The sequence below is a fragment of the Anolis sagrei genome, chromosome 4, assembly GCF_037176765.1.
Source record: "Anolis sagrei isolate rAnoSag1 chromosome 4, rAnoSag1.mat, whole genome shotgun sequence".
In the NCBI taxonomy this organism is placed as follows: Eukaryota; Metazoa; Chordata; class Lepidosauria; order Squamata; family Dactyloidae; genus Anolis; species Anolis sagrei.
In genome coordinates, this window is record NC_090024.1 from 12,739,244 (window position 1) to 12,765,319 (window position 26,076).

Genomic DNA, 26,076 nt, shown 5'->3' on the forward strand with positions numbered 1-26,076 from the left:
AAAGCTACTTGGACCTGCTCTGCTGATTTACTGCCAGATCTCTCCTTAGAAGCTAAGATGACTACACTGGGATTGCAGTACTTTGGCCTTATCATTAGAAGGCATGACTCTCTAGTAAAGACAATATTGCTTGAAATTGTAGAAGGAAGCAGGAAAGGCAAAGGGTGTTCCAGAAGGATAGATTCAATCAAGGAATCAATGGCTTTCTTAATCCACAAGACCTGAGCAGAACAGTTGACAATAGGGTGACTTGGAGGTCTTTCATTCATAGGGTAAACATAAATTGAACTTGACTTGACAGCAGTTAACAACAAATAAACTAACATATGGTCATGCCACTGTTGTTCCAAACAACAGTGTTCAAACTCTTTTGTTCCTTTGCTCACTGATTTTTGCTCTATAAGTTTGTGGACTTCAGTTTGTTCGTGGGATTTTTATCCTTGTTTGCTCCCTGACTGGTGTTGGATCTTGTCCAGACTCTGTTTTGTGTCTATATCCTGGACCACCATGGTCACAGTTCAGTTCTTATATATGACCCAGAGTGCCCTGGTTTCTCTTCTGGCTGTTTTCTTGAATTTTAGAGACATTCATTATGGTACTTGATATCCTTAAATAAGTTACTGGGGATACAGTGGAACTGGCACAAAAAGGGCCTTGGCTGCTTTTTTCTTTTTCTGCTGAATACTGCACTTTAAGTTCCCATATACACTGCCATATAATGTAATTTCCAAATTCAGATTAGCTGATTGAACAGGATTATACAGCAAATTAAGTTTAATGTAATCCAAACTTCCTTGTATGACACTGTAGATTCGACTTCAAAGACCAGAAGAACAACCAAGGGCAGGGATCCTCAAACTTTTTAAACAGGGGGCCAGACTGTTGGGGGGAAGGCAGACTATAGTTCTAAAAAAAAAAAAACACCTTTTTTGGGGAAAATAACGACTAGGGATTGGCCAGTGAAATCAACTGGTGGGACACCCCCCTGCGTGTAAGAGTCATCCATAAAGACATTGTCAAAGAAATGATAATGAGCTTTTTATTGGATAATAACCAAATGGAGGATAAACCTGTTGGATTATGCCCAATTGGGAAAACCATAATCTTTATTTCTTTTAAGAAAATAAATGGTACCCACATGTATTTATGCTTGGCAATTTGTTTTCAGCTGTTAGACTGATCTCCAGGTGACTGAACTATTAGAAAAAGAAAACATGGCAATACACAAAATACATATTAGGCTTGGTTGATCAAGAAAAAAAAAATGGTTCTAAACTCGTTTCGTATATGGGGGGCGCTGGCGTTTCGATTTTAAAATTATTTCTCAAATTTTCTTGAAAAAAAGATTGGAAGTAGCAAAAATCTGAATAGCTTTGTTTACTTTGTTAATGGAAAGTGCCCCTCCCCCCTGTCAGTTTAAAATCTCGCAGTTTCCCTGGCCTCCCTGGCGACAAGCGGCGATGCGGTTTCCCTCGCCCTTCCGCATCGCCGCTTGTCGCCAGGGAGGCCAGGGAAACTGCGAGTTTGCACCAGACATCCGAAAATAATTCCGAAAAATGGGTAAATTGTTTCAATTCATAATTACTCCTCACACTATTCCAGCATGGCTCGAAATTGTTTCAAAAGTCATTTTAATACGAATTCCGATTTTTGAAGCTTCCGAACCAGATCAACCAAGCCTAATACATATACATATACATACACACATACACACACACACACATATATCAGATCTTCAGAAATGTTGTTTAGTGTTTAAAATACATCCACTCTTCTATAAATATCTTCTTTCTATTTCATGCTCTCAGAAGATAAAACTCAAGGAGACTTCTTTAAAAATAACTTGTTTGTTTTACTCACAACTTAATGCATTTAAATATCCAGGCACTTTTCTTGTTTGTTTAAACTTTAAAACATTTTGGTTTGTGCCTTTAACTTACTTTATCAGTCTCTTCAACACTATACAGTTCTGTACAACTCTCTTCTATAATTGTCTACTTTCAACTGTCATCTTCAATGGTCATCCCTCAAGAGTCAACTTTTAACTGTGTTCTAAACAGTCCCTAATCTGGTCACATGGTGCACAGCCTCTCCCACAATGTCAGGAACATAGAGTTAGAAAAACTGCATACCAAAGAACACATACACACTTCAGTAAATAAAACAGCATAGCGTATATACAGATAAATTGTTAAACAGAGAAGGCTTGAAAAGGTTGCCTATTTCCAACACTTTAGAACTGTGCAGTTCCGTGTTTGCAAAGATAGGAGCTTCTACAGACAAAGGTACAAGACTCCTAAAACAAAAGATGATGATTTTGGACAATCAAGGACTGGGCTGTCAATGAAGAGGTTTCACAAATGTATATACTCTGAGCTTCTGTTTCCATGGTCAGCAATCTCTCAGTCTCAAGTGGACCATTTAACTAGACAAACAATTTTGGGCTGATCTGGGCTGACACAGGAAATTGCTTATATGAAAAATGTATTTTGATGATTACCTGGCTTGAGAAACAGCCAGAGGGATTTTTCTAATCTTCTTTTTCTCATGGAAATATCTCAGCAGGGTTATGGAAAGATGATGGTCTCTGATCTATAGTTTATATATAAGAAATAGATACACTACATGAAATCTATTTATTTATTTATTTATTTACGACATTTATAGGCCGCTCTTTTCACCCTGAAGGGGACTCAGAGTGGCTTATAAGATATATATACATACAATATATTATAATATTAGCATAGTACAATATAAGTATTAAATATTACTATATTGTACTATACTGTTATATTGTAATATTTTAGTAATATTACATGTAATATAAATATATAATTATAAAATACTAGCCGTCCCCTGCCACGCGTTGCTGTGGCCCACATGGAGGTTCTGTGTGGGAGGTTTGGCCCAATTCTATCGTTGGTGGGGTTCAGAATGCTCTGTGATTGTAGGTGAACTATAAATCCCAGCAACTACATCTCCCAAATGTCAAGATTCTATTTTCCCCAAACCACCACTGTTCACATTTGGGCAGATTGAGTATTCTTGTAGAGTTTGGTCTAGATCCATCATTGTTTGAGTTCACAGTTATCTCTGGATGTAGGTGAACTACAACTCCAAAACCAAAGGACACTGCCCACCAAACCCTTCCAGTATTTTCTGTTGGTCATGGGAGAACTGTGTGCCAAGTTTGGTTCAATTCCATCGTTGGTGGGGTTCAGAATGCTCTTTGATTGTAGGTGAACTATAAATCCCAGCAACTACAACTTCCAAATGACAAAAATATTTTTTAAGTGAAGGACATACATTGGGTTGTTAGGTGTCTTGTGTCCAAATTTTGTGTCAATTTGTCCAGTGGTTTTTGTGTTCTGTTAATCCCACAAACGAACATTAGTATTATTATATTGCATTACATTATATTATTAATATTATTATATAATATTTATAAATAGATACAAGTTACACAGAAAGTCAAGGAAAGAAGATACCATCTTAAATGGTCAGAAACGATAAAGTATTTTTTGGGGGAGGGGGAAATGAAGCTGCCGCTGGTCCATTCCTGAACTCTGATGCTTCAAAATAGTGAAAGTTCAAAAAGGATTTTAATAATAATAATAAGTAATAATATATTGTGAGACTCTTGACAAATTACAGATCTTTCGGGGGTGAGAGTGTCATCATGGCTCAACAACACAGTCACCTTCGAACATCTACAGTTCTGCTTAAGTTTTAGAAACTCAGGCCCAATGGATTCCTTTCATAGCACAATCCATGGATCAATAACAAACAAGGAATGGGCCACAGTTTGGAAAAGCACAAAATCACAGCTTGAAATGTATCTTTCAATGAAATGAAATAAAATAAAATAATTCATAGTGGATGTATTAAATTTATTTATTTATTACACAGCTTTTTTCCTGGCATGAGATGCAAGGAGGCCCACATCAAAATTAAAAACAAAGTACAGCTTTTGGGTCATGTTTTTTAAGTAAACTTCCAATTAAAACTGTTATCTTAAAAATGCTTAATAATTACAACAGCTCAAACACATCCCAACATAGTAAAAAGATGAAAGCATGACACACCTCATTAAAAGACCCTTCTGCCACCATTAACTTAAGAGCCAAAGGCTTGCCTAAATTAAAATATCTTTGCCCTTTGGTGGAAAAAGAACAGGAAAAGGTAACATAATGCATTAATGTCATACTGCCAATTCCATTTTAAAAATTCAGTAAAAATGTTCAACCCCATGCCCTCAAACCAATGTGTTTGTGTTAATGAGCAATTTGTACATATATATAAATCATAACATTTGCCAAAATTATTTTAAAAAGTTGAGTAACAACTTTGTCACTTGTTATTTGAATTTGAATGACTGGCATCATGGTTAGAAATATCCTTCTGGGGTCTTCAAATCCAAAAGCTAAAGCTGCCTAAGGCTGGAGCTACACTTCCATATAAACCAATTTCTGAATCCAGATTATCTGCTTCAAATTGTATTTTATGAGTCTACACTGCAATATAATCCAGGTCAAAGCAGATAATCGGGATTCAAAAACTGGATTATTATAAGACAATGTAGATGGAAATCTCTGCCCTGGAGTGTGGTGGAGGCTCCTTCTTTGGAGGCTTTTAAGCAGAGGCTGGATGGCCATCTGTCAGGGGTGATTTGAATGCAATATTCCTGATTCTTGGCAGGGGGTTGGACTGGATGGCCCATGAGGTCTCTTCCAACTCTATGATTCTATGATTCTATGAGGTCTAAGTGCCATAGTCCAAGACTCAAGGTGCACCTATATGGTAGGATTAATGTGAGCAAAAGAGCAGAGGAAGGGTAATCACTGATGCTCATTTACAAAAAGAAAAAGTAGACTTAATTATGGACAACTGACTGAATCACTACTATCACAACAGGACTTTAAAGAGGATAGCTCCCCATTCTGCTGCCCACAGAATTCTGGGAAATGTAGTCTGAGAAGGTGACCCCCACCCTAAACTACATTTTCCAGAATTCTGCAGGTGGGAGAAATGTGGGGTGCCCTCTTTAAAGCCATGGTGCAATATCATAAGAACAAGGGAAGTCATTGTATTTTCTACTTTGGTTACAACTCACCTGGAATGCAATGTCCAATTCTGGACACCACAGTTCAAAAGATATATTGACAAGCTGGAAGGTATCCAGAGGAGGACAACTATAATGATCAAAGATCTGGAGACTATGATCCCTGTGAGGAGCATCTTTGAGAACTGAATATGTTTGGCATGCAGAAGAGAAAGCTGAGAGGTGACAGGAGAGCCATGGATAAATACGTGAAAGGGTGTCATAAGGAAGAGGAAGCAGACTTGTTTTCTGCTGCCCTGTAAACTAGGACTAGGAGCAATGGGTTCAAATTACAGGAAAGAAAATTCCACCTGAACATAAGGAAGAATTTCCTGACTGTGAAAAGAACTGTTCAGCAGTGGAACACTCTGCCTCGGAGTCTGATGGAAGCTCTGTCGGGGGTACTTTGTGCTTTTCTTACATGGCAGAGGGTTGGACTAGATGGCTCATGTGGTCTTTTTCAACTATGAGTCTATGATTTTATGATCCAGCCTTGTGCAAGTATGGTGCTGAAAACAACTGTCTTCTTTTTGGCTGGTATTTCTGTGGACTTTGTGATGGCGTGAGTGGCTCCACCTATATGTAGAACTGTAAGTTGCAGGATTTGAACTGTTGTATCATGCCTGATTTTGCCTTTTTATCCTGTAAATATATAGCTGGGTTTATTGGTTTTTATAGCTGTCAATCAATGTTGTTTGCACCAGTTGAATTCCTCCTTCTGCTCAATTGTTTGACCCCACCTCTTCCTAGAGAGCAGGACAGTGTTTCCTTTTCCATTCCACCATCAAACTTTCTATCAGATGGATGTGAGAGAGAGACTTGGCTCTGAAAGCCCTTGATTAAGTTACCTCTCAGCACCAATTCTGAGGTTCTTACCCTTGAGACTTATGCTTCATGTTCAGATCAAACTGGACGATGTTGAGAAGTCTCAAGTGCCTTCAAACCAGTTCTTTGGCACCAGAGGAAGGCTTTGTGCTTTCAAAATATAGGCCATTGGAATTGGGGTTGTGATTATTCTGATATTCACAGCCATTGAGAAAGAGGGACCTGGAAAAGCTTCTCCGCTGCAAAACTCCTTGGACCTAAGAAAACCAGAGATTGTAATGTATATTTTCCTTTACCCCTTTAAAACTTCCAGCTCATTGCCTTAAAGGGATAACTCTTTGTGAACAATAAAACTTATTTTGAGTTATCTACTGTGTTTTGGTCTTTGGAAATTCCAGTTTCCTAAAGGAGGGCAAGAAGCAATCCCCTGGGGAAAGATGTCACGTCCATGCCTCTTTCACTAAAAGTTATAGCCCCCAGGCGTGACGGCACATACTTGTTTGTGACTCGTGCAACTATTAGACCTCAGACTGTGTGACAACTCTGATTGATTGACGCCTTCGACTGGCTCATGAACCCTGCGGTATTCCAGCCCACAAGGGAGGAACACAAGCGGAATTGTCTTCAAAGTGTGGTGTTCAGTGGCCTTCCATTTACATTTCTTTGCACAGTGAAAGTAGTGAAACCAATTGTTCCTTGGATTCACAGGGCTTCATTGCTCTTCACTTTAAAGATGAAATCCACCAGAAGCACTCCTGCATCGTTTGATGGGCTCTGTGGAAATCTGTCTTTAAAGTGAAGAGAAACAATAAAAGCATGACCCCATCTCCCATTTCCTCTCCCACTTCATGAGATGAGGTTTCTATGTTTATACAAATAGGCTCTTACAGGCAACAAAACTCTTTAATCCTTGCTGATTATTGGCTCCTGCTTTAGTTGAAGTCTCCTCAAGCATGTGACTCCGCCATTGCAAAGTGTGATAGCTGAGCCAGGACAATGATGTGAAGGCACCAAATCCCATCTGATCTTGTAAGTGAAGCAGGATCAACCCCAATTAGTACTTGGATGGGAAACCACTAAGAAATAAAGTCTCTGTAGGCTTTATTTCAGAGGAGGAATCTGGCAAAACCATCTCTGAGGATTCATTACCCAAGAAAACCCTATGAAATGCTTGAGTCAACAGTCAGCTTGAAGACACATTGCCACACACAGATCTAAGCAGCTTAAGGAGCTGGGCATGTTTAGCCTGAAGAAGAGAAGGCTGAGGGGAGATATGATAGCCATATATAAATATGTGAGAGGAAGCCACAGGGAGGAGGGAGCAAGCTTGTTTTATGCTTCCCTGGAGACTAGGACGCAAAACAATGGCTTCAAACTACAAGAGAGGAGATTCTATCTGAACACGAGGAAGAACTTCCTAACTGTGAGAGCCGTTCAGCAGTGGAACTCTCTGCCCCAGAGTGTGGTGGAGGCTCCTTCTTTGGAGGCTTTTAAACAGAGGCTGGATGGCCATCTGTAAGGGGTGATTTGAATGCAATGTTCCTGCTTCTTGGCAGGGGGTTGGACTGGATGGCCCATGAGGTCTCTTCCAACTCTTTGATTCTATGATTCTATGATTCTAAGTCTTGATCCACACATTCCTTCAATTAGTGCTGATCAGGTCATTGTGGATGGAAATATGGGGAGTTCATTCATTTTTTCCTGCTGGATTTAATGGCTATGGCCAAATGGCTACAGATACCTACCACTCCATGTACAAAATCTGTTGTGCGGTAAAGTTTTGCCCAAAGGTTAGAGTATTTTTGAAGTGGAATTTCACTTCCAACTCTTCTAGAGACATCTTCTGCCATAGTGTCGGCATCAATGGATCTATCATACTTAAAAGGCACTGGTGAGAAGGCCCAGGCTATGATTACCTAATTAACATATGCAAATGGCTGTAACTTGCATAAACAGGGCTCCTGGGGGAATTTCTATTAGGAGGATGAACTGCATTGAGGGTGACAGTCTTTTTAGTGTCATTAGGGTAAATGAGGTGGTAATGGGCTGTGCAGATGATGGTAAAGTCAATAATTTATTTCACACTTCTCACTGGGGTGGCTTTTATAAACAGCCAGGAACCTTAATTGAAATGTAAATGCATGATAAATTAGAAGGAATGCCTTGTGAAAAGTGAAATAAGGATAGGGCCAGGAGAATTTCAAGAAGGATTTCAAGACGTCAGAGAACAAGCAAAGAAAATACTGAATCTTAAGCATTAACAAGGGAACAGTACTTGTCTGTGCTTGATCCATTTTTAAATGACCTCTGAGACCACCATGAAAATGATGCAAGGAAAATCTGCCATATATTACATCCCTCTTTTCATTTTGGTTTAATTCTAAGATTGTAGAAATGTGTCATGTTCGCCTCCCACCAGTTTCAGTCCTTAGAATCACAGAATTATAGAATCACAGAATAATAGAGTTGAAAGAGACTGCGTGGGCCATCTAGTCCAACCTCCTGCCATGCAGGAAAAGCGCAATCAAAGTTTAGATTGTACTTAGATTTATCATTTTATCATATTCTTAATAATCAATATTTGCATTGGTTTGGCTGATGAACTAGGGCTGTGGACTGTGAACAAATGTTGCAAAGAAGACCTGGTAATCCCATTTACATTGCCATTGAACAGCATTATATGGCAGTATAGACCTATATAACCCAGTTCAACGCAATTAAACTTCATTTAAAAACTGTATTATATGGCAGTGTAGATGGATCCTATGACAGCTTTATGGTGAGACATTACTTGAATGTGCATAACATGAATACATGATGCTTTCATCAAAGAGATACGCAAAGTATAAATGTGTGAATCCTGTGTGTGATATTTTAGTAATATGCGGATGCACGTAAAATTATAGAATAATAGAGTTGGAAGAGGCCACATGGGCCATCTAGCCCAACCCCCTGCCATGCAGGAAAAGCATAAAGTACCCCTGACAGATGGTCATTCAGTCTCTGTTTAAAAGCCTCCAAGGAAGGAGCTTCCACCAGACTCTGAGGCAGAAAGTTCCACTGTTGACCAGCTTTTCTTATGGTAAGGATGCTCTTCCTAATGAGTTGTTGTAGGTTTTTTTGGACTGTATGGCCATGGTCTAGAGATATTCTCTCCTGACATTCGTCTGCATCTATGGCAAGCACCCTCAGAGATAGTGTGGTCTGTTGGAACTAGGGAAAAGGCTTTATATATCTGTGGAATGACCAGGGTGAGACAAAGGACTCTTTTCTGCTGGAGCTAGGTGTGAATGTTTCAACTGACTACCTTGATTAGCATACAATGGGCTGACCGTGCCTGGAGCAATAATTTGTTGAGAGGTGATTAGAAGTCCCTGCCTGCTTCCTTTCTGTTGTTGTGCTGTTGCAATTTTAGAGTTTTTTTTTAATACTGGTAGCCAGATTTTGTTCATTTTCATGGTTCCCTTCTTTGAAATGTTCAGGTAGGATCTCTTTTCCTGTATTTGAAACCATTGCTCCCTCTTCCTTATGTCAGCCTGTCAAATCAATATCTCCCAATTGGTACTTTCCGATGCTAATGCATACTGATAAATGTAATTCAGGGCAGAGGCTTTTGAATTCTTTGGCATAGGGGCTCCTCCCCTTCCCAAATAGTTATGTGCTGTTCCCAAAATGTACTGCTCCCCCTTTTCACCGCTACTAATGCTGAGACACCATTAATTCCAGGGAGAGGAATGACAAGGCAAGCAGGCTGCCTTTTTGGCTTAATGGCTTTGCTTCCTTGCACTGTATGAAACTGACTTTGGGAGCCTTCCAAGATTTACAAAATTAAACTAATTTTTAATGGGCTAAGTTTTGATTCTAAAATATTTGGTGTGGGCCCCACAAATTTTTGCACATGTCAGTGGTGCAGTGGATTACAGCGCTGAGCTGCTGATCTTGCTGACCGAAAGGTCACAGGTTTGAATCCGGGGAGCGGAGTGAGCTCCTGCTATTAGCCCCAGCTTGTGCCAACCAACCAGTGGGAAGATAACAGTGCTCCATGAAGTTGTGCTGGTCCCATGACCTTGGAGGTGTCTACAGACAACACTGTTTCTTCGGCTTAGAAATGGAGATGAGCACCACCTCCCAGAGTCAGACACAACTGGACTTAATGTCAGGTGAAACCTTTACCTTTACCTATTAAACATGAACAACATCAAAAGGGGGGGGGGGATTTGCCGCCGTTCTGTCCTTCCCACCAACCGAGCTTGAGATAGAGGTGAGACCAAAAGAAGGGCTTTTCCCGAAGAGGATCTCATGGCCCAGGCAGATTCGTACAAGGGGATGCGGTCAGCCAAATAGCCTGGACCTGAACCACCTAGGACTATAACCAAATAAACTATAATAAATAATAATTTGCTGATCCAGTATGTTTTATCCTGGATGAAATACGAGTTTGATCAAGTGAAACAGGACACTTGGCAAAACCAAAACCAAATAAAAACCAACAGGAAATTTTGCAAATCCAAAGGATTTATACAGTATCAATGAATCTCATAATTGCTTTTTCTTACCTTATTCTTTACACATATTGCCCCTACAAACCAATTTTCAGCAAGTTTTTTAGTTATTTCTGGACTCCAAGTATTATCAAGAAACAGCAGATAAGGTTATGTCAAATGTCAATCTCTCTCTCTATCTATCTATCTATCTATCTATCTATCTATCTATATATATAAGAGATACATTATTTTCAAAAGCAACCAAGTGTGAGAACAAAGACAGCGTTTGCTGCATGAAATAATATCATGCACAATGATCAGAAATTATCACAAGAAAGTCTATTAAGGGCAGCTGGGCTGGTAAGGATGTTTTAGTTAGCGGACTCCAGTTTTGATTTACAGTTGTGGAAAAAAGGACAGTAGCAACAATAAAAATGAAATTGCAAGTGAAGGACCTGTCTTGACAGGAAAATCGCGTAAACCTATTTCCACCCACCAAATTTCAATTGTCCCAGGTCACATCAATTTTATTTGCGAACAATGTTCTTCACAATAATGTACTATCTATGCTACAACAAGGATGGATGAGAACTAGTTTAATAAATAATAGTTATTATTTTTTAATGTTGTATTTGCTATTGTGGAATATAAGAATACAGTATAGAAAGCTCTTATATAGAATTAGACAATCAGTCCCTCTAGCAAAGTATTTGTCAAATAAGAATTTTGTAGCAGGACTCCATCTTTCCCTGGAAATCCCTGGTATTTTCTCATGATTTCCTCTCCAGGTTCTAGGGCAGATCCAAGCTACCCTTTACTTTTTCAAATCAGACAGGATTGGGTGTATCCAGGGCATGATAACCATGATAACCGCATTTTTACATAGTTGTGCTAAGTATACAAAGGAGTCCTATATCACCATTAAGACAATGACCTTATTTAAACTGTGGATTATACTCTGGACTGGATTGGACTGGGTCAGCAGTGATGGTGGCCAGATGCTTTGGGCCAAACCCTTTGAAATCCTGTGCTGATATCCAATTAGATCAGGATTGTATCAATCTATGGGCCATCTTCATGTCATCATTCTGCCCTATCCAAAGACCACTTGTCTATCAATTATCGCAATAGGACACCTTTGTGATCAGCAAGGAGTAAATACGGTGACATAGGGATAACAATCCTGTGCATGTGGTCAACAGATTGGAACGAAACAGACCTGGTCCAGTAGCCGAAATGGTCACAAAGCCCACATATATTCTGAAATTGCCTTCAAACCTCAGAGTATTTGCCAGTACTGCTTGGTGCAGAACAAAGTTGGGTTAATGGCTAAAAACTCTGGATATTTACTCGAAATCCCTGTGCATCACGAAGACTGCCAGCACTGGATTTGGGGTGAATAAAGTGTGTCTGTATCTGTAGACATAGCTTAACTGAAAGAATCAAGTCTATAGTAAAAGCTTTCATATATTCAGTCCATGTTTGCATTTGACACAATAGATGAAGGAATCTCAGGCTGCTTCTACACAGCCACACAATCCAAGTCAGAATGTGGATTAAAGAAATCAATTTCCACTCTGGAGAGTTCCACATGTACGCCAGGATCTGTAAAAAAAGCTCCGGCTAATTCCAGAAAGCTCCCCTCATGCCAAACCAACCAACAAAATTACTTTTTTTTTTGCCTTACCCCATTATGAAATATGTATTGTATTGTAGTGACCCAAAGAATGAGAATCAGTATTGGGACTCATCTTCCAATTGGAGACATGCCTCATTATCACGGGGTGTCTGCGCCCTATGCCACTGGAGAAATTATACTGTCTAGCCGGTATCGCACCACCTGACATCTGCTGGGAAGTAGCAGCCAATAGTGAAAGGACCAAGGCAGTGACATCTCCAGCCCATCCCTTGTTTGGGTACCAGCCAGCATATCAATGACTTAAATCAAGAAATAGTTTTCTAAGATCTACAGAGACACTCGCTGGAACACCCCAGCAAGCGAGAGTCCAAAAGTGGCAGGCTCAAACCCAAAACCTCAATCAATGGCTGATACCAAATGAGAGACTCCCCCCTGGGCACACAGAAAACTGGGCGAGTTGGAAGGCGCTGAACAGACTGCGCTCTGGCACCACGAGATGCAGAGCCAATCTTAAGAAATGGGGCTACAAAGTGGAATCCACGACATGCGAGTGTAGAGAAGAGCAAACTACAGACCACCTGCTGCAATGCAACCTGAGCCCTGCTACATGCACAATGGAGGACCTTCTTGCAGCAACACCAGAAACACTCCAAGTGGCCAGCTACTGGTCAAAGGACATTTAATCAACTACCAAGCTTGCAAACTCTGTGTTTTGTCTATCTGTTTGTTTGTTTTTTGTTGAAAATATAATACAAATGTCTGGTTGCTGATGACACAATAAATAAAAATCTTCCAATTTTCAGGGGAGACGGAGGAGTTTGTTTAGGTTCCTAGAGCAACATTTCTAGTTTCTTTTTCAGTGATGCTGCTGTTTACATGTGCACAGCAATGTTGTTCCCAAATTTCCACCCCGCAGCATCCATATACTGATCAGCTGCAATGCATTTCATTACTGGTTGTGGACTTTCTCCTGATCTCTTAAACACATGTTTTCTGTGTGGATGTGCATTGCAGCATGTATTAGGAATATGCATTTTCTAGTTACCCCCTCCCTTTATAATCCACATCATTATAGATTTGTTAGCATGTGTAGATGGCACCTGAATTTATGAAAAGTCATGCTACAGATGTCTTTCTCCTAGTTAATCCTCAAAGGTGTGATTTTATGGGACATGTTCATTAAAAGCTGCAAATAGAAGTCCTAGTTTTTCCACATGATTAAGTTAGCTTGTTTCTCAATCATGTGCAACTGGAAAGATGTACATGACTCACTTTACCCATGCAATAACAATCTATGGCATGTTTGGTCTAATTGCCACCCCTGCCACTAGAGAAATTGGATTTTATAAGGGACATATAGTCCAAAATAGATCCTACAGCCTTCTAATCCTCCCTCCAGGACTCATCTCTCTGTAGTTTAAATGATAAGATTCCAGCTGTAACAGAGATCTCAACGAATCTGACATTTGGGTCTAGAACAGAGAAGGAGTTTGTATTTTAAAGGTTACTCTGCAGTTGGGAAATGAAAACCTAACATCTCACCAACTTTCAGCATAAAGAGGACAGTATAATTTTAATAAAAGGAATAGACAGGGCATATTGTTGAGACTGATATAGATAGACAACCTCATGTCTCTGAACATCTGTGCTGATCCTACTACTCTCAGACTGGAAGAGATACTTCTATCAGCCTTAAGGGACCTGGCTGTTTTACATGTGGGAGATGCAATGGAGAAGATTCACCAATGATATTAAAGCAGGTGACAATTCATTTTGACCTAGTTAACTTATCATCTGCAGGTACTCCAATATTTTTTCCTCTATGGCCGAAAAGGGCATAGGGTTACAGCCTGTGTTGAACGGGGTTACACTCCCCCTGAAGACGCAGGTTCTCAGCTTGGGAGTGATCCTAGATTCATCGCTGAGCCTGGAATCCCAGGTCTAGCCATTAAAACTTGTGTGCCAGCTGCGCCCATACCTTGGGAAGTCTGACTTGGCCATGGTGGTCCACACTCTTGTTACATCCCGATTGGACTACTGCAATGCACTCTACATGGAACTGACTTTGAAGACTGCCCAGAAGCTTCAATTAGTCCAACGTTCAGCAGCCAGGTTGCTCACCGAAGCAGCATACAGGGAGCATACAACTCCTCTGTTACGCCAGCTCCACTGGTTACCGATCTGCTTCCGAGCACCATTCAAAGTGCTGATTTTAACCGCCAGGCATGCCTGTGAGGCAGGCGGGATCGAGAGCAGGGCCTCCCCGGATGATCTTAAAGTCCTCGTGGGCTCATAGGCCGAGATGCGGTCAGATAGGTATCTTGGGCCGGAACCGTTTAGGGCTTTATAGGCCAATGTCAGCACCTTGAATTGAGCTTGGTAGCAAATCGGCAGCCAATGGAGCTGGTACAACAAGGGCGTTATATGCTCCCTGCATCCTGCTCCTGTTAGTAACACGGCTGCCGCACGCTGTACCAGTTGAAGCTTCCGGGCCGTCTTCAAGGGCAACCCCACGTAGAGAGCGTTGCAGTAGTCGAAGCGGGATGTAACCAGAGCGTGGACTACCGTGGCCAAGTCAGACTTCCCAAGATAGGGGCGCAGCTGGCGCACAAGCCTAAGCTGTGCAAATGATCCCTGGTCACCGCCGAGACCTGGGGCTCCAGGCTCAGCGATGAATCCAGGATCACACCCAAGCTGCGAACCTGCGCCTTCAAGGGGAGTGCGACCCCGTCCAACACAGGCTGTAACCCTATACCCTGTTCGGCCTTGCAACTGACCAGGAGTACCTCTGTCTTGTCTGGATTCAATTTCAATTTGTTTGTCTTCATCCAGACCGTTACAGTGGCCAGGCACCGGTTCAGGACCTCGACAGCCTCCTTAGTAGCAGGTGGAAAGGAGTGACAGAGTTGGACATCATCTGCGTACAGATGACACCGCACCCCGAAACTCTGGATGATCTCTCCCAGTGGCTTCATGTAGATATTAAACAGCATGGGGGACAGTATTGAGCCCTGTGGAACCCCACAAGTCAAAGGTTATGGAGTTGAACAGGTGTCCCCCAATAACACCTTCTGGGTGCGGCCTTCCAGGAATGACCGGAGCCACTGTAAAACAGTGCCCCCGAGACCCATCTCCGCAAGGCGCCCCAGAAGGATACCGTGGTCGACGGTATCGAAGGCCGCTGAGAGGTCCAGCAGCACCAACAGGGACACACTCCCCCTGTTGAGCTCCCGGCGCAGATCATCCACTAAGGCGACCAAGACTGTCTCGGTTCCATGTCCCGGTCTGAAACCAGACTGTGCCGAATCCAGATAATCCGTGTCTCCCAAGAATACCTGGAGTTGTGAGGCCACCACGCGTTCCAGGACTTTGCCCAAAAAGGGGAGATTGGAAACTGGCTGAAAGTTGTCAAATTTAGTGGGCTCCAGTGATGGTTTTTTCAACAGCAGTTTTATTATAGCTTGTTTTAAGCTCGCTGGAATCTCGCCTTCTTGTTTTAAGTTTCGCTGGAATCTCGCCTTCTAACCCCTGAGGGCAGCTGTGAGGCTGCCCTCGGGGTTTAGAAGGGCAGGGTACAAGTATATGAAATAAATAAATAAACAAACATTGGATGGAGAGACAAAACTGCTGTACATGCCAGCATAGTGTAGTTTGGGTGTTAGACAATGCATATGGAGACCAGACTCAAAATACACACTTGACCATGAAAACCACTGGATGACTTTGAGCAGGTCACACAATCTCAATACCAGAAAACCTTGAGAAATAGTTTCATGTTAGGACCAGCATAAGTTGGACATGATTTAAAGACACACAACAACAGCATACCAGCTTATCCTCCATCAAATCACTGTAGTACCTTGTGACCCCAGCTCATCCCTGTCCATGTTTGGGGAGGGATGTGACTTTATGCAATACCAACCTCTCCTTTCAGCTTGAGGCAGAGCACAACATAGTCAAATACATCTATAAAATCACATATTAAAACATGCAGTTAAAATGCAACTATAAAACCATATATTTAAACATAAACATAAACATAAAAATACCCGAGACAAAAATTAAAATACAAGCTTTAGAGCTGTGTGATTAATTATGTGAGTATAACTTCATTAAACAATAGTAGCAGTTTGAAAACACTATAACTACCAAGGCTCTTTTCTGTGGAATCCTGGCATTATGTAGTTTGGTGAAATACTACTCTCTCTATTATAGTTCAGGGAAATGGACATGTAATCTCTAGTTTATGGATCTAACAATTTTTTGAAAGTAAAATACCCATAGAAGGCATAAATATTAAAGAGATATATTGCTGTAACTCTGTCATGCTGAAACATAGCTAGACTCCTGTTGGTGAGATGTGCAAGCTTAAATCTTAATTTATGGCTTAAAGATAATTGTGCAAAGTTGTGTTCATAATCTTTTCCCACAATTGATGTATCTACAGTGTCCCCACTATAACTTCTATGTCTCAATGCTTTTTGCTTACAGATCTAGCACTGCCCTTGTTTTGGTGATGGAATGTAGGACAAGTATAAAAAAGTGGAGTAGAATGTGAAGTGAAGTCAGTTGGTGACTGTTGAAGAAACGGTAAGGAGGAGATTGAGATTAGAAACAGGTAAAAAAGAGAAGAAAATTATCAGGGAGAAGAAGGAAAGAAGCCAAACTCAAAGACCTGGTGGTCAGTTTCATGGCACTAATGACTATCCAATTGGCAGTATGAAGACACACCACCAGTAGTGGATTGCTGAAGGGTTCCTTTTTCAGTATTTGTGGGTTCACCAATAGTTCATTACTTTCTCATAAACAGATGGTTTGATTACCACCCACCCCATCCCCAATTTAACTGAGAACAAAAGTGGAGATTATAGTGTGCCTTGGTTCTTTTATTCTCAGATTTTAAACTTACAAGCAAATCATCTATCACCTGTCCAGTTGATGAGTAAATCCTGGATACTCTGTTGCAATCCAGGGCTAATTCCCATTGCTTAATCTAGTTATTTATCTAATTCCCATTGGTTTATCTATCTATGCCTTCCTCTCAGCAAGGGTGTCAAAAGAGCTTACAAAAAATTAATTCAACCTCTATCTAAATGTTTTATTTTACAAAAGTTTAAAACATACATAATTAAATAGTCAATTCTAACATTAAAAGAATTTAAATATGCTAGTCTCACTTAGGCTGGAGCCCTGTCAATCATTTGGATTTCCCCACCTGTTGACCCAGCATCGAATACATTGCTTTTGTTGTGTTCTTTCAAGTTGTTTCCAACTTATGGTGACCGTATGATGAACTAATCATGGGATTCTCTGGGGCTGAGGGTGTATGACTCACCTGAGGTTACCCAGTGGGTTTACACTTTCCAGGCTACATGGGGAATTTAACTCAATGCTCTAACTCAGGGGTTCTCAAACTTTTTCAGCCACAGAGCCCTGTTTGAAGCAAAAGTTTCTTGTAGAGGCCCAATGCATGTTTTTTTTTATATTACATTACATTACATTATGTATTTTATATATAGTTTGTGTGTTTGTGTGTGTGTGTGTGTGTGTGTGTATGTGTATATATATATATATATATATATATATATATATATATATATATGCTGGTCCAACCCACTTCTGCCATGCAGAAAAGGCACGATCAAAGCGCCCCTAGAGCAGTGGGAGGGAAACAGGGTTTTGGAAGCAAGCAAGGCTAGGGGGGAAGGGTTTGGGTGGTGAAGAAGGTAAGGAAAAAAGGCTTTTGGGAGTGAGAGAAATGAAGGGATGTGGGAGACAGGAAGAGGGGGTAAAGAGGAGGGAAAACTGGGGCAGGGGGAGGAAGGAACCCTGGAGCCCCTCAGTATCTTTCACGGCACCCCAAGGGCTCTGAGGAGCATACCTTGAGAACCACTGCTCTAACTAGTTGCAAATAATAAACAGGATCTCATTTGCAACACAATAGCATTAAGAAGCAATGAATTGTGCAGTTGCCAGTACATTTTCCATCTGAGTTATGGCATCATGGGAAACTATAGACACATGTGATTCTTGGGACAGAGTGAACCACACCTCTGATTGCAGAAATATAAATCCTACAGTATTATTGAAGAGCAATATTTCAGATATTTCTATTCTATTCTATTCCATTCTCCCTTTCTCGCAGTGTTGATCAGAAAGCTCAGAACATGGTTAAAAAACCAAAACAAAGATACAATAGAGATGCAAAAATTCTGCATTCACAAATACAACCATCTACTGCTTTAAAACATTTTTAAAATGAACATTTCCAAAACAAACATTTATTTTGCCATTTTATAAGAGGTACACCATATTTCAATATCATTGTATATAGTGGGACTTGAGCATCCATGGATTTTGGTATCCACAATAAAGTGGTGGAGGGGGGTCCTGGACCTAAACCACAGCAGACACCAAATGTCCATGATATGTCTTATATCAATGTAATGTATGGCTTCAAAAGACAATTAAACAATTCATTAAAAAGGCAACAGTTTTTTTAAAAGCATACCAGAGAGAGAGAGAGAAAGAGTTTTTATGACAAGCTTGTTCCTAGTTGTACGATACTCACCTGATAAAAATGGTCTTGTCTGAGGATCAAAAGGATCTGAAGACTCTCACTTGCATCGTCACCAAATATTCTGTTTGCAGGTGAGAATGGAGTCCCATATCAAACAAATATTTCTATTTCCTAACAGGAAAAAGAAAAAGAGAGATGGCATTCATTTTTTGGATTGGTCTTTTGATTCTTCTTCAGCTCAGAGAAGTCAATATGTTTTCTCCACATTTTGCAAATGGTTCAACAACAATGGTAAGTGGAAAAAAAATATTTCCATCTGAAATATTCTGATTTTTCAACCAGGGTGATTACTCAATGCAAAGCAGTGTTTTCAAATTGAAAACCAGTCCGGGAAATGTATTGCCTTCTTCTTTGGCACATTTTTCCTTTCTCTGCATTTTTCTCCTTTGTTAGAATTCCTCAATGTGGAAAAAACTCACTGATGAGACAATGATCAATTTCTTACAGGGATGGGCATTGTGCAGTACTTTCGCCTCCCCTCAATGTTGTTGAACAGAAACTGCCCAGATATCTCACCATCAGTTTTGGCAACTATATAGAGCTACAGGTCACACCTGCTAGATTGTGTGATTCCTACCGTGGTTAGTTGCCTATGTTGTAGTTGCCTATGTTGTGAGTCTTGTCAGCAAAAGGTGGTTTCTCTTGGAGGTAGGTGTGAATGTTTCAATTGGCCACCTTGAAGCATTCACACCTACTTCCAACAAACAAGAATTCTTTTTCCCACCATGGACATTCCACAGATATATAAACCCTATTTTCCTAGTTTCCATCAGGCCTCACAACTTCCAAGATGCCTGCCATAGATGCAAGTGAAACATCAGGAAAGAATGCTTCTGGAGCATGGCCATACAGTCCAAAAAATTTACAACAACTCAGGGTAAAAATTGAAAATGACCCTGTATAACATAATGTTTTTGACAAATCCATGATATAATCACTCAATACTATGTAGACAGCTGCTCTCACCACATCACAAAAAGAACAGAGTTCAAGAAAAGGTGAAGGAAAAAAAGGAAACAATTATATTAATAATCTGGAGAAGATATAACAATTCTCCCAGCTCTTTATCTAAAGAAAGTAAGTATTAATTATGTTACACAACTCTTGTGTTGAATGGCACATATGCATAAGTGAGCCAAGACAATGAATGGACCTAACTATACAGCTCATTGCATTGTGTATCCATGTACACTGTTTATCCATGTGTAATGTGCATTGCTTATGCGTGTCTAATAAAAATCATGTGCAATGTATATTCATTCACAATGGCATAATTTGCGTCTTCACATCTGAAACCATGAACTGAATGTAACAATTCTGCATTGGCCCAAAAAACAATCCAGCTGCTTTCACAGGACACTTTACCTTAAATGAGATACCAGCCAGGGTGCTGTATAGTTCCCATTTGTCTAATTGACACAGATGCCAAACTTAAGGACCGCAGACTGAATTTAGTCCACCATGCCATTTTATATGAATCATGAGGTTCTGTTGCATCCCCCTCTGCCAAGTCATAGCCTTAAACTGTCCAATAGCAGAACGCGATGAATGTTGAAGGTCATCTACTCTTGTGCCAACTAGCATTGAACACAAGGGTGGGAAGAGCAGGAAGACATCTGGAGATTGTCTTTACTTAAGGCTCACAATGGAGAGGGAACCATGGCTCAGAGGTGGGAACTTGGCTTTGATTAATGGCTAAGGTAACCAACAACATAATGGGTCAGCAGGGGTGTGATGTTATAGCCACCCACTATTTTTGTCATTTCTGTTGTTATTAGTTTTGTTATTGTTATGTTGGCCAAATGCCATTTTTGTTATTATTAACGTTATCATAGCCACCCATAATTTTGTTACTATTGTAGCCACCCACTATTTTTATTATTGTCGTTGTGATCATTTATTTATGTAGTGCCATCCCACTGAACCAGCATGGTCTGAATATTGGACTACTACTCTGGGAACAAGGTTTCTAATCTCTTCTCAGGCATGGCTGCCCCCTCGGTTACTTTAGATAAGTCACACACTCTCAGTTTTAGAGAAAGTTCAGGAGAACCTAGTGATAGTTTCACCTTAAGGATTGACTTGAGTCAGAAATGACTTGAAAGCACAAAAGTAACTGGCTGTATGACGTCTCAAGTTATTAACAAAATGTTACAGTTACACAGTTTTACAAATAGCCTGTTGAAAGCAACCATAAGGCTGACGTGGCCACTGGTGCAGATGAGTTGGAAACTGCTGGTCTAATAGAAATTGTTACAAAATATTTTTGCATATTTGGAAAGATTAATGGAGTTTCATTCGGATCTGTCTTTCTTCAATCATTTCCAATACTATTCTTTTTATAGGAGGCACTTTTGTCCTCTCCAAACAAGACACTGGTTGGTCGAGATAAGCATCTAAGAAGAAGTGATTTCAATATGACTGAACTGAAGAGAACATTCCTTCGAACACTGAACCTGAATATTTCTCACCACATTTGTCGAGACTATAAACATATAATGGCCTTTCTAACTTGCTTAGCAGGAGATCATATGCAAACTGCTTGGATTGTCTCCAACTTCATGATTGGGGTTTATGCAAGCGTAATGATTTTAGTCTTTCTTCTCTCGAACTTTCAGAGGACATCCTGGAATGTGTATACCTGGACCCTAGCTCTGGCTCACATTAGTGTCCTTGCATGTTTATGCCTTATCTCTCTGTTCGTTAGTAAAAACTATTCTCAGGATGTGAATAGTGACTTTATTGAGTGGTTCCTACTCCTGGCATACCTGTTTTTATCCATGCAATGTTTCAGCATGCACTGCCTTGTGGCCATCATCATTAACTGGTTTTTGTGCTTCCTAGTCCCAAACTGGTACAACGGCCAGCAACCAGACTTTGTGGCACCTCTCATATCTGCCATTTTGTCTGCCCTGTGGCCAGCGGCTTCCCTCTTATTATTTTTCCCCTCTTTAGATATTGACATAGGAACAATCTTTATCATGACATTTGTGGTTTTTCTTCCGATTTTGGTCATCTCAATTCAGACTCTGATAATCAAGATTTGGCACGACTTATACAAGAAAAACAATTACCTCACAGGTTGTTTATTTGGCGCATTTTTCTTCTTTTTCACATGGACTCTCATACATTTGTTTTTCAACCTAGAAAAAGAGTTTCCTGTTGTCTCCTCATTAACTTTTTCGCTTACCTATTTCAGCAGCACTGTTAACCCTATTTTTTACATCAATGAGCAAATAAATATGTGATATTTTCTTGGTGTATGAAATTTTATGCTGGGTGGAAACAAGTGACGATGAATTCACCAAAAACACCTTTGCACTTAGGCATTGCCAGGAATCGAAGAAGAGAGCCAAAGTAGTTTGGTATAAGAGAAATGTGCTTCTTTGCTTTTGCAAGAATTGAGTTTTGTAAACCCTATTAACATATAAAGTTCTAAATGGTGAACCTGTTCCTAGTTGAATAAAAGTTCTAGTTTAATAATGCCTAGTTTGCTTAATAAAATTACAGCATGTTTTCTGAATGTGTAAATTTCCTTACACAAGTGGCTGGATAGACTCATGCTGTTCAATATTGCAGAATAGGGTTGTGCTGTGATCCTGTTTCCTTCGGTATCTAAGGTACTTCCATCACTTTTGGGAGCACATAATGGGAAGCACCTTCCTGGCATGAAAAACACGTAAGGAAGCGGGAGCTGATCCTGGATCTTCACCTGCTTTTTGTGAACAGCTTCCAAACATGGGTGCCTGCCTGCAGCCGAGGACCTTCTCTGAAGTAAACTTGCCTCCTTGCCTTGGAAAGGCCTACAGCCAAGCACCTCCTCTAGAGTAAGAATGAGAACTTGCCTTCTTGCCTTGGAGAGTGCATGCATGTGTGTCGTGCAGGCCTAGAAAGCGTGTGCACTTGCCTGCAGCTGAGAACCTTTCTTCTAAAGTAGAAACAGGTAAGAAGCCTCCTTAAACCATGCACCTGCTTGCAGCTGAGCATCTCTCCTCTAGAGTAAAACTGTTTCAATGTCTAAAATGACAGGAAGGGGAGCCTGGGGAGCCACCCTCCCATAATGGGCCAATAGAAAATGGATCTTTCTGCAACCCAAAGCAAAAACAGATATCTGCCCTCTCAATTTTGGGACGCTCCCCCCCTCCCAAAAAAAAATCGGGGTCCCCACCAAAAGCCATATGCTTACCTTACTGACATATTTAGGAAACATCTTTGCTGATGAAAGATGCAACCATACTCACATTAACAGACAAAATTAGATCAATGAAAACCAAATTCAACCTTTGGATCCAATGTGTAAATGAGAAAAACTTTGAATAGTTTCCTCCCCTGGCCCAGGTTCTGGACAAAATGAAGTTGGAAATTGAATTTGGTGTGCATTGAAAGACTTGTGATCCCTTAATGAACCTCATGAAATTCCTCTCAGAGTCCTTCCCAGATACCGGCAGGAATATTGAGTGGGAGCAACATCAATTTATCAACTGAAATTAACCTCACATGTTGTGTGTACCAGAGTATGAAGATATTCACTTAAATTCAATATACCTGTGCTTTAAAAATGAAAAATGAATCTATGTCACTGAATGAGTTTTGTGCAGGCCTGATAGACATATGCCCATCATTAACCAGAAAAGCTAGCTAAGCTGGTGCCCTCCTTCACTTCCACCTATCAATGTTAATCATGATTTTAAGCTTATGCTTAGACCAAAAGCAAATTTAGGAATAAGTTGGATGCTGCTCCAGATGTACATATCCAGCTGTAGGAGATATAGCCCAATTTCAAAAGTATTTTTAAGGACAAAACTAAAACAATTTCATTCATGACATTAGCTATGAATTCAACAAATGTTTGTGGTAATATCCAAAAGTTTCCTGTATCAAAATAAAGGTTTGTAGTTATATTTAAAATATTTTCTCTTTATTTAAAAACTTATGAAGTTACACAAAAGACTCAGGCAATGGGTATTGTTTAGGCTTGGTTGATCAAAAAAATTGGTTCAAAATTCATTTCAGATGTGGTTCGATTCTAAAGTCAATTCCGATTTTCACAGAAAAAAATGTTCAAAACTTCTCAAAACTTCCAAGACTTCAGAATCCTTTTGTTAATGGTTTGAAAGTGATTCATTGGGTGGTCTGTACTTTGAAAATAGTTATTTTACTCCAGGAACGGGGAAAAGCAAGCGGAGGAAATTTCTTCCTTCTCTGGTTTAAAACTGGCTCCTCTGGCTTTAATACTGGCTTCTCTGGCTTGAGCCAAAGCCAGGGACCAGAAGCGGAGAAAAGCTGAATAATTTCCAACTCACTTCATGACTCATAACAAAAATGGTGGAGAAAGCTTTGGAAGGGCAAAGGGACTTCCTGTTTTCTTAAAAACTTCAAAATCGCTTCAAAAAGGCAATTTTTCTGACTTTATTCCAAGATTCTGATGGTACCTAACCATGGTATTGTTGAAGGAAATAAAAAAATTGCAGACTCAAAATCATAATAAAAATAAGGGATAGTGTCTTGTGAAGGATTTCATGAGCAAAAAAGTTTGGGTACTCCTGATCTAATGGGGCCATAAAAACAAATAGTGTTGAAATAGACCTGGAATCCTGTTGGTGCAATTATATGCAAACATAAACTTCTATTTAGATCTTCAAGAGGATTACACAAGGCAATATTCACTACCTTTTCCCACAATGGATGCATCTACACTAGAATTGATGCAGGTTGATCCCAGTATAACTGCTATGGCTCAATGCTATGGAATCTTGGGAGCTGCAATTTGGTAATGCACCAGCATTCTTGGGCAGATAGGGCTGAAGACCTTGAAGAAGGACTTTAGAATTTTCCAAGGCCATTTCCTTACAATTCTAGTATTGCCCTTGTTTCTATGATGTCATGGAATGTAGGACAAGTATTAAAAGGTGGACTAGAATGTGTGGTAAAGTTAAGGAGACTGAGAGTAGAAGCAGGTAGACAAGAAAGACTAACATTATCTGGGAGAAGAAGAAAATTCCATGGCACTGATGACTACCCAGCTGGCTGCCTGAAAACTTGTTGTAATGTAATTTTAAAAGGTTCTATATGTAGCAACAGGAAACGACCCCTTCTCAGCAGAAGCTCTCCATCTCCGGTTTAAGGAGTAGACAAATACCAATTGTCTTTGTAGTAGAAAAGGGACTTTATACAAAATAATATTTAAAATGTATTGTTGAAGGCTTTCATGGCCTTTGAAAATACATTTTGTCGAAAAAACCTACAACATTGGGTTGTTGTAGGTTTTTTGGGCTGTATAGCCATGTTCTAGAAGCATTCTCTCCTGATGTTTTGCCTGAATCTATGGCAGGCATCCTCAGAGGTTGTGAGGTCTGTTGGAAACTAGGAAAATTGAGTTTATATAAGTCCAGGGTGGGAGAAAGAACTCTTGTCTTGTCCAACATCAACCCTCAAACAACATAGATACTTTGTACTCCTTTAGCAGGCATGTAGCCGGGGGGGGGGGGCGCTCGGGGGGCTTCAGCCCCCCCCCCCCCGAAATTTTCATGGTGGTTTGCGAAAAGGCCTTATTGGTGCATTATTTAAACTGTTATGTTTATTCATATCATGATCTGATCACTATACTCAATACATCCCATATGCATGGGGGTATTGGGGTAATGATACAAAAGGTTTGCTAGGGTAGACCCTCTTTCACTCAGACTCAGCCCCCCCCCGAAACCCAGCCCCCCCGAAACCCCCCTGAAAAAAATTCAGCCCCCCCCCCCCCCCCCCCCGAAACGAAATCCTGGCTACGGGCCTGTCCTTTAGTATTTGTACAACTACTCCACCCTGGCTGCTAATTGCATAATATTAACCAGATGGATTGATTGTCATTACTTACAGCATGCTTGGGTCTGATTCTTACATTTACTTACATTCACTTAAGAAATGGCATACTTAAAAATTTCAACAAAACACACCAGCAGCATTTGTGAGTTCACCAATATGCTTTCCCATAAACAAATTGCATCTCACATGTTCATGTTGGTGGACAGATTTTTGATACTCCATTGCAAAAAGAAATTGCTTTCTTTTCACCTTTCTTTTCCATCTTGCTCCATTTATCTTTATTTATCTAAGTGGGTCGCCAGGCTACATGGGGAATCAGACCCAATTCTCGAACAAGTTGAGAGTAATCAACAAGATCCCTGCTGCAACATAGTAGTATTAAGGCCCTTCCAGACAGGCCCTATATTCGAGGATCTGAGTCCATGTTTTCTGCATTAAACTGGATTATATGAGTCCCCACTGCCAGATAATCTGCGATATACAGAAAACCTGGGATCAGATCCTAGGATATAGAGTGTATCTATATTTGAATACAATAAAACATATGGTGTTAAAAGAAAACCACACACACACACACACACACACACATATATAACAATCACACCAAGGATAAAATCATATATTCATGACAAGT

The 26,076-nt window shown here is 40.3% G+C and overlaps 2 protein-coding genes across 2 annotated transcripts in view; both read left to right on the forward strand.

Moving 5' to 3' along the window:
* Positions 1–26,076, forward strand: part of FAM135B (family with sequence similarity 135 member B) — a 477,503-nt gene that overhangs the window by 258,522 nt on the left and 192,905 nt on the right. The gene's annotated exons all lie outside the window — the stretch shown is intronic.
* LOC137096794 (proto-oncogene Mas-like) lies at positions 18,765–21,877 on the forward strand. Its single transcript, XM_067467028.1, has 3 exons — positions 18,765–18,860; positions 19,704–19,706; positions 20,975–21,877. Exons 1-3 carry the CDS (start codon positions 18,765–18,767, stop codon positions 21,875–21,877), a joined length of 1,002 nt encoding a protein of 333 aa, XP_067323129.1.

Excerpts from the sequence above, each read along its gene's own strand:
- LOC137096794 (XM_067467028.1), top strand. The coding sequence starts at position 18,765 with ATGGCATTCATTTTTTGGATTGGTCTTTTGATTCTTCTTCAGCTCAGA.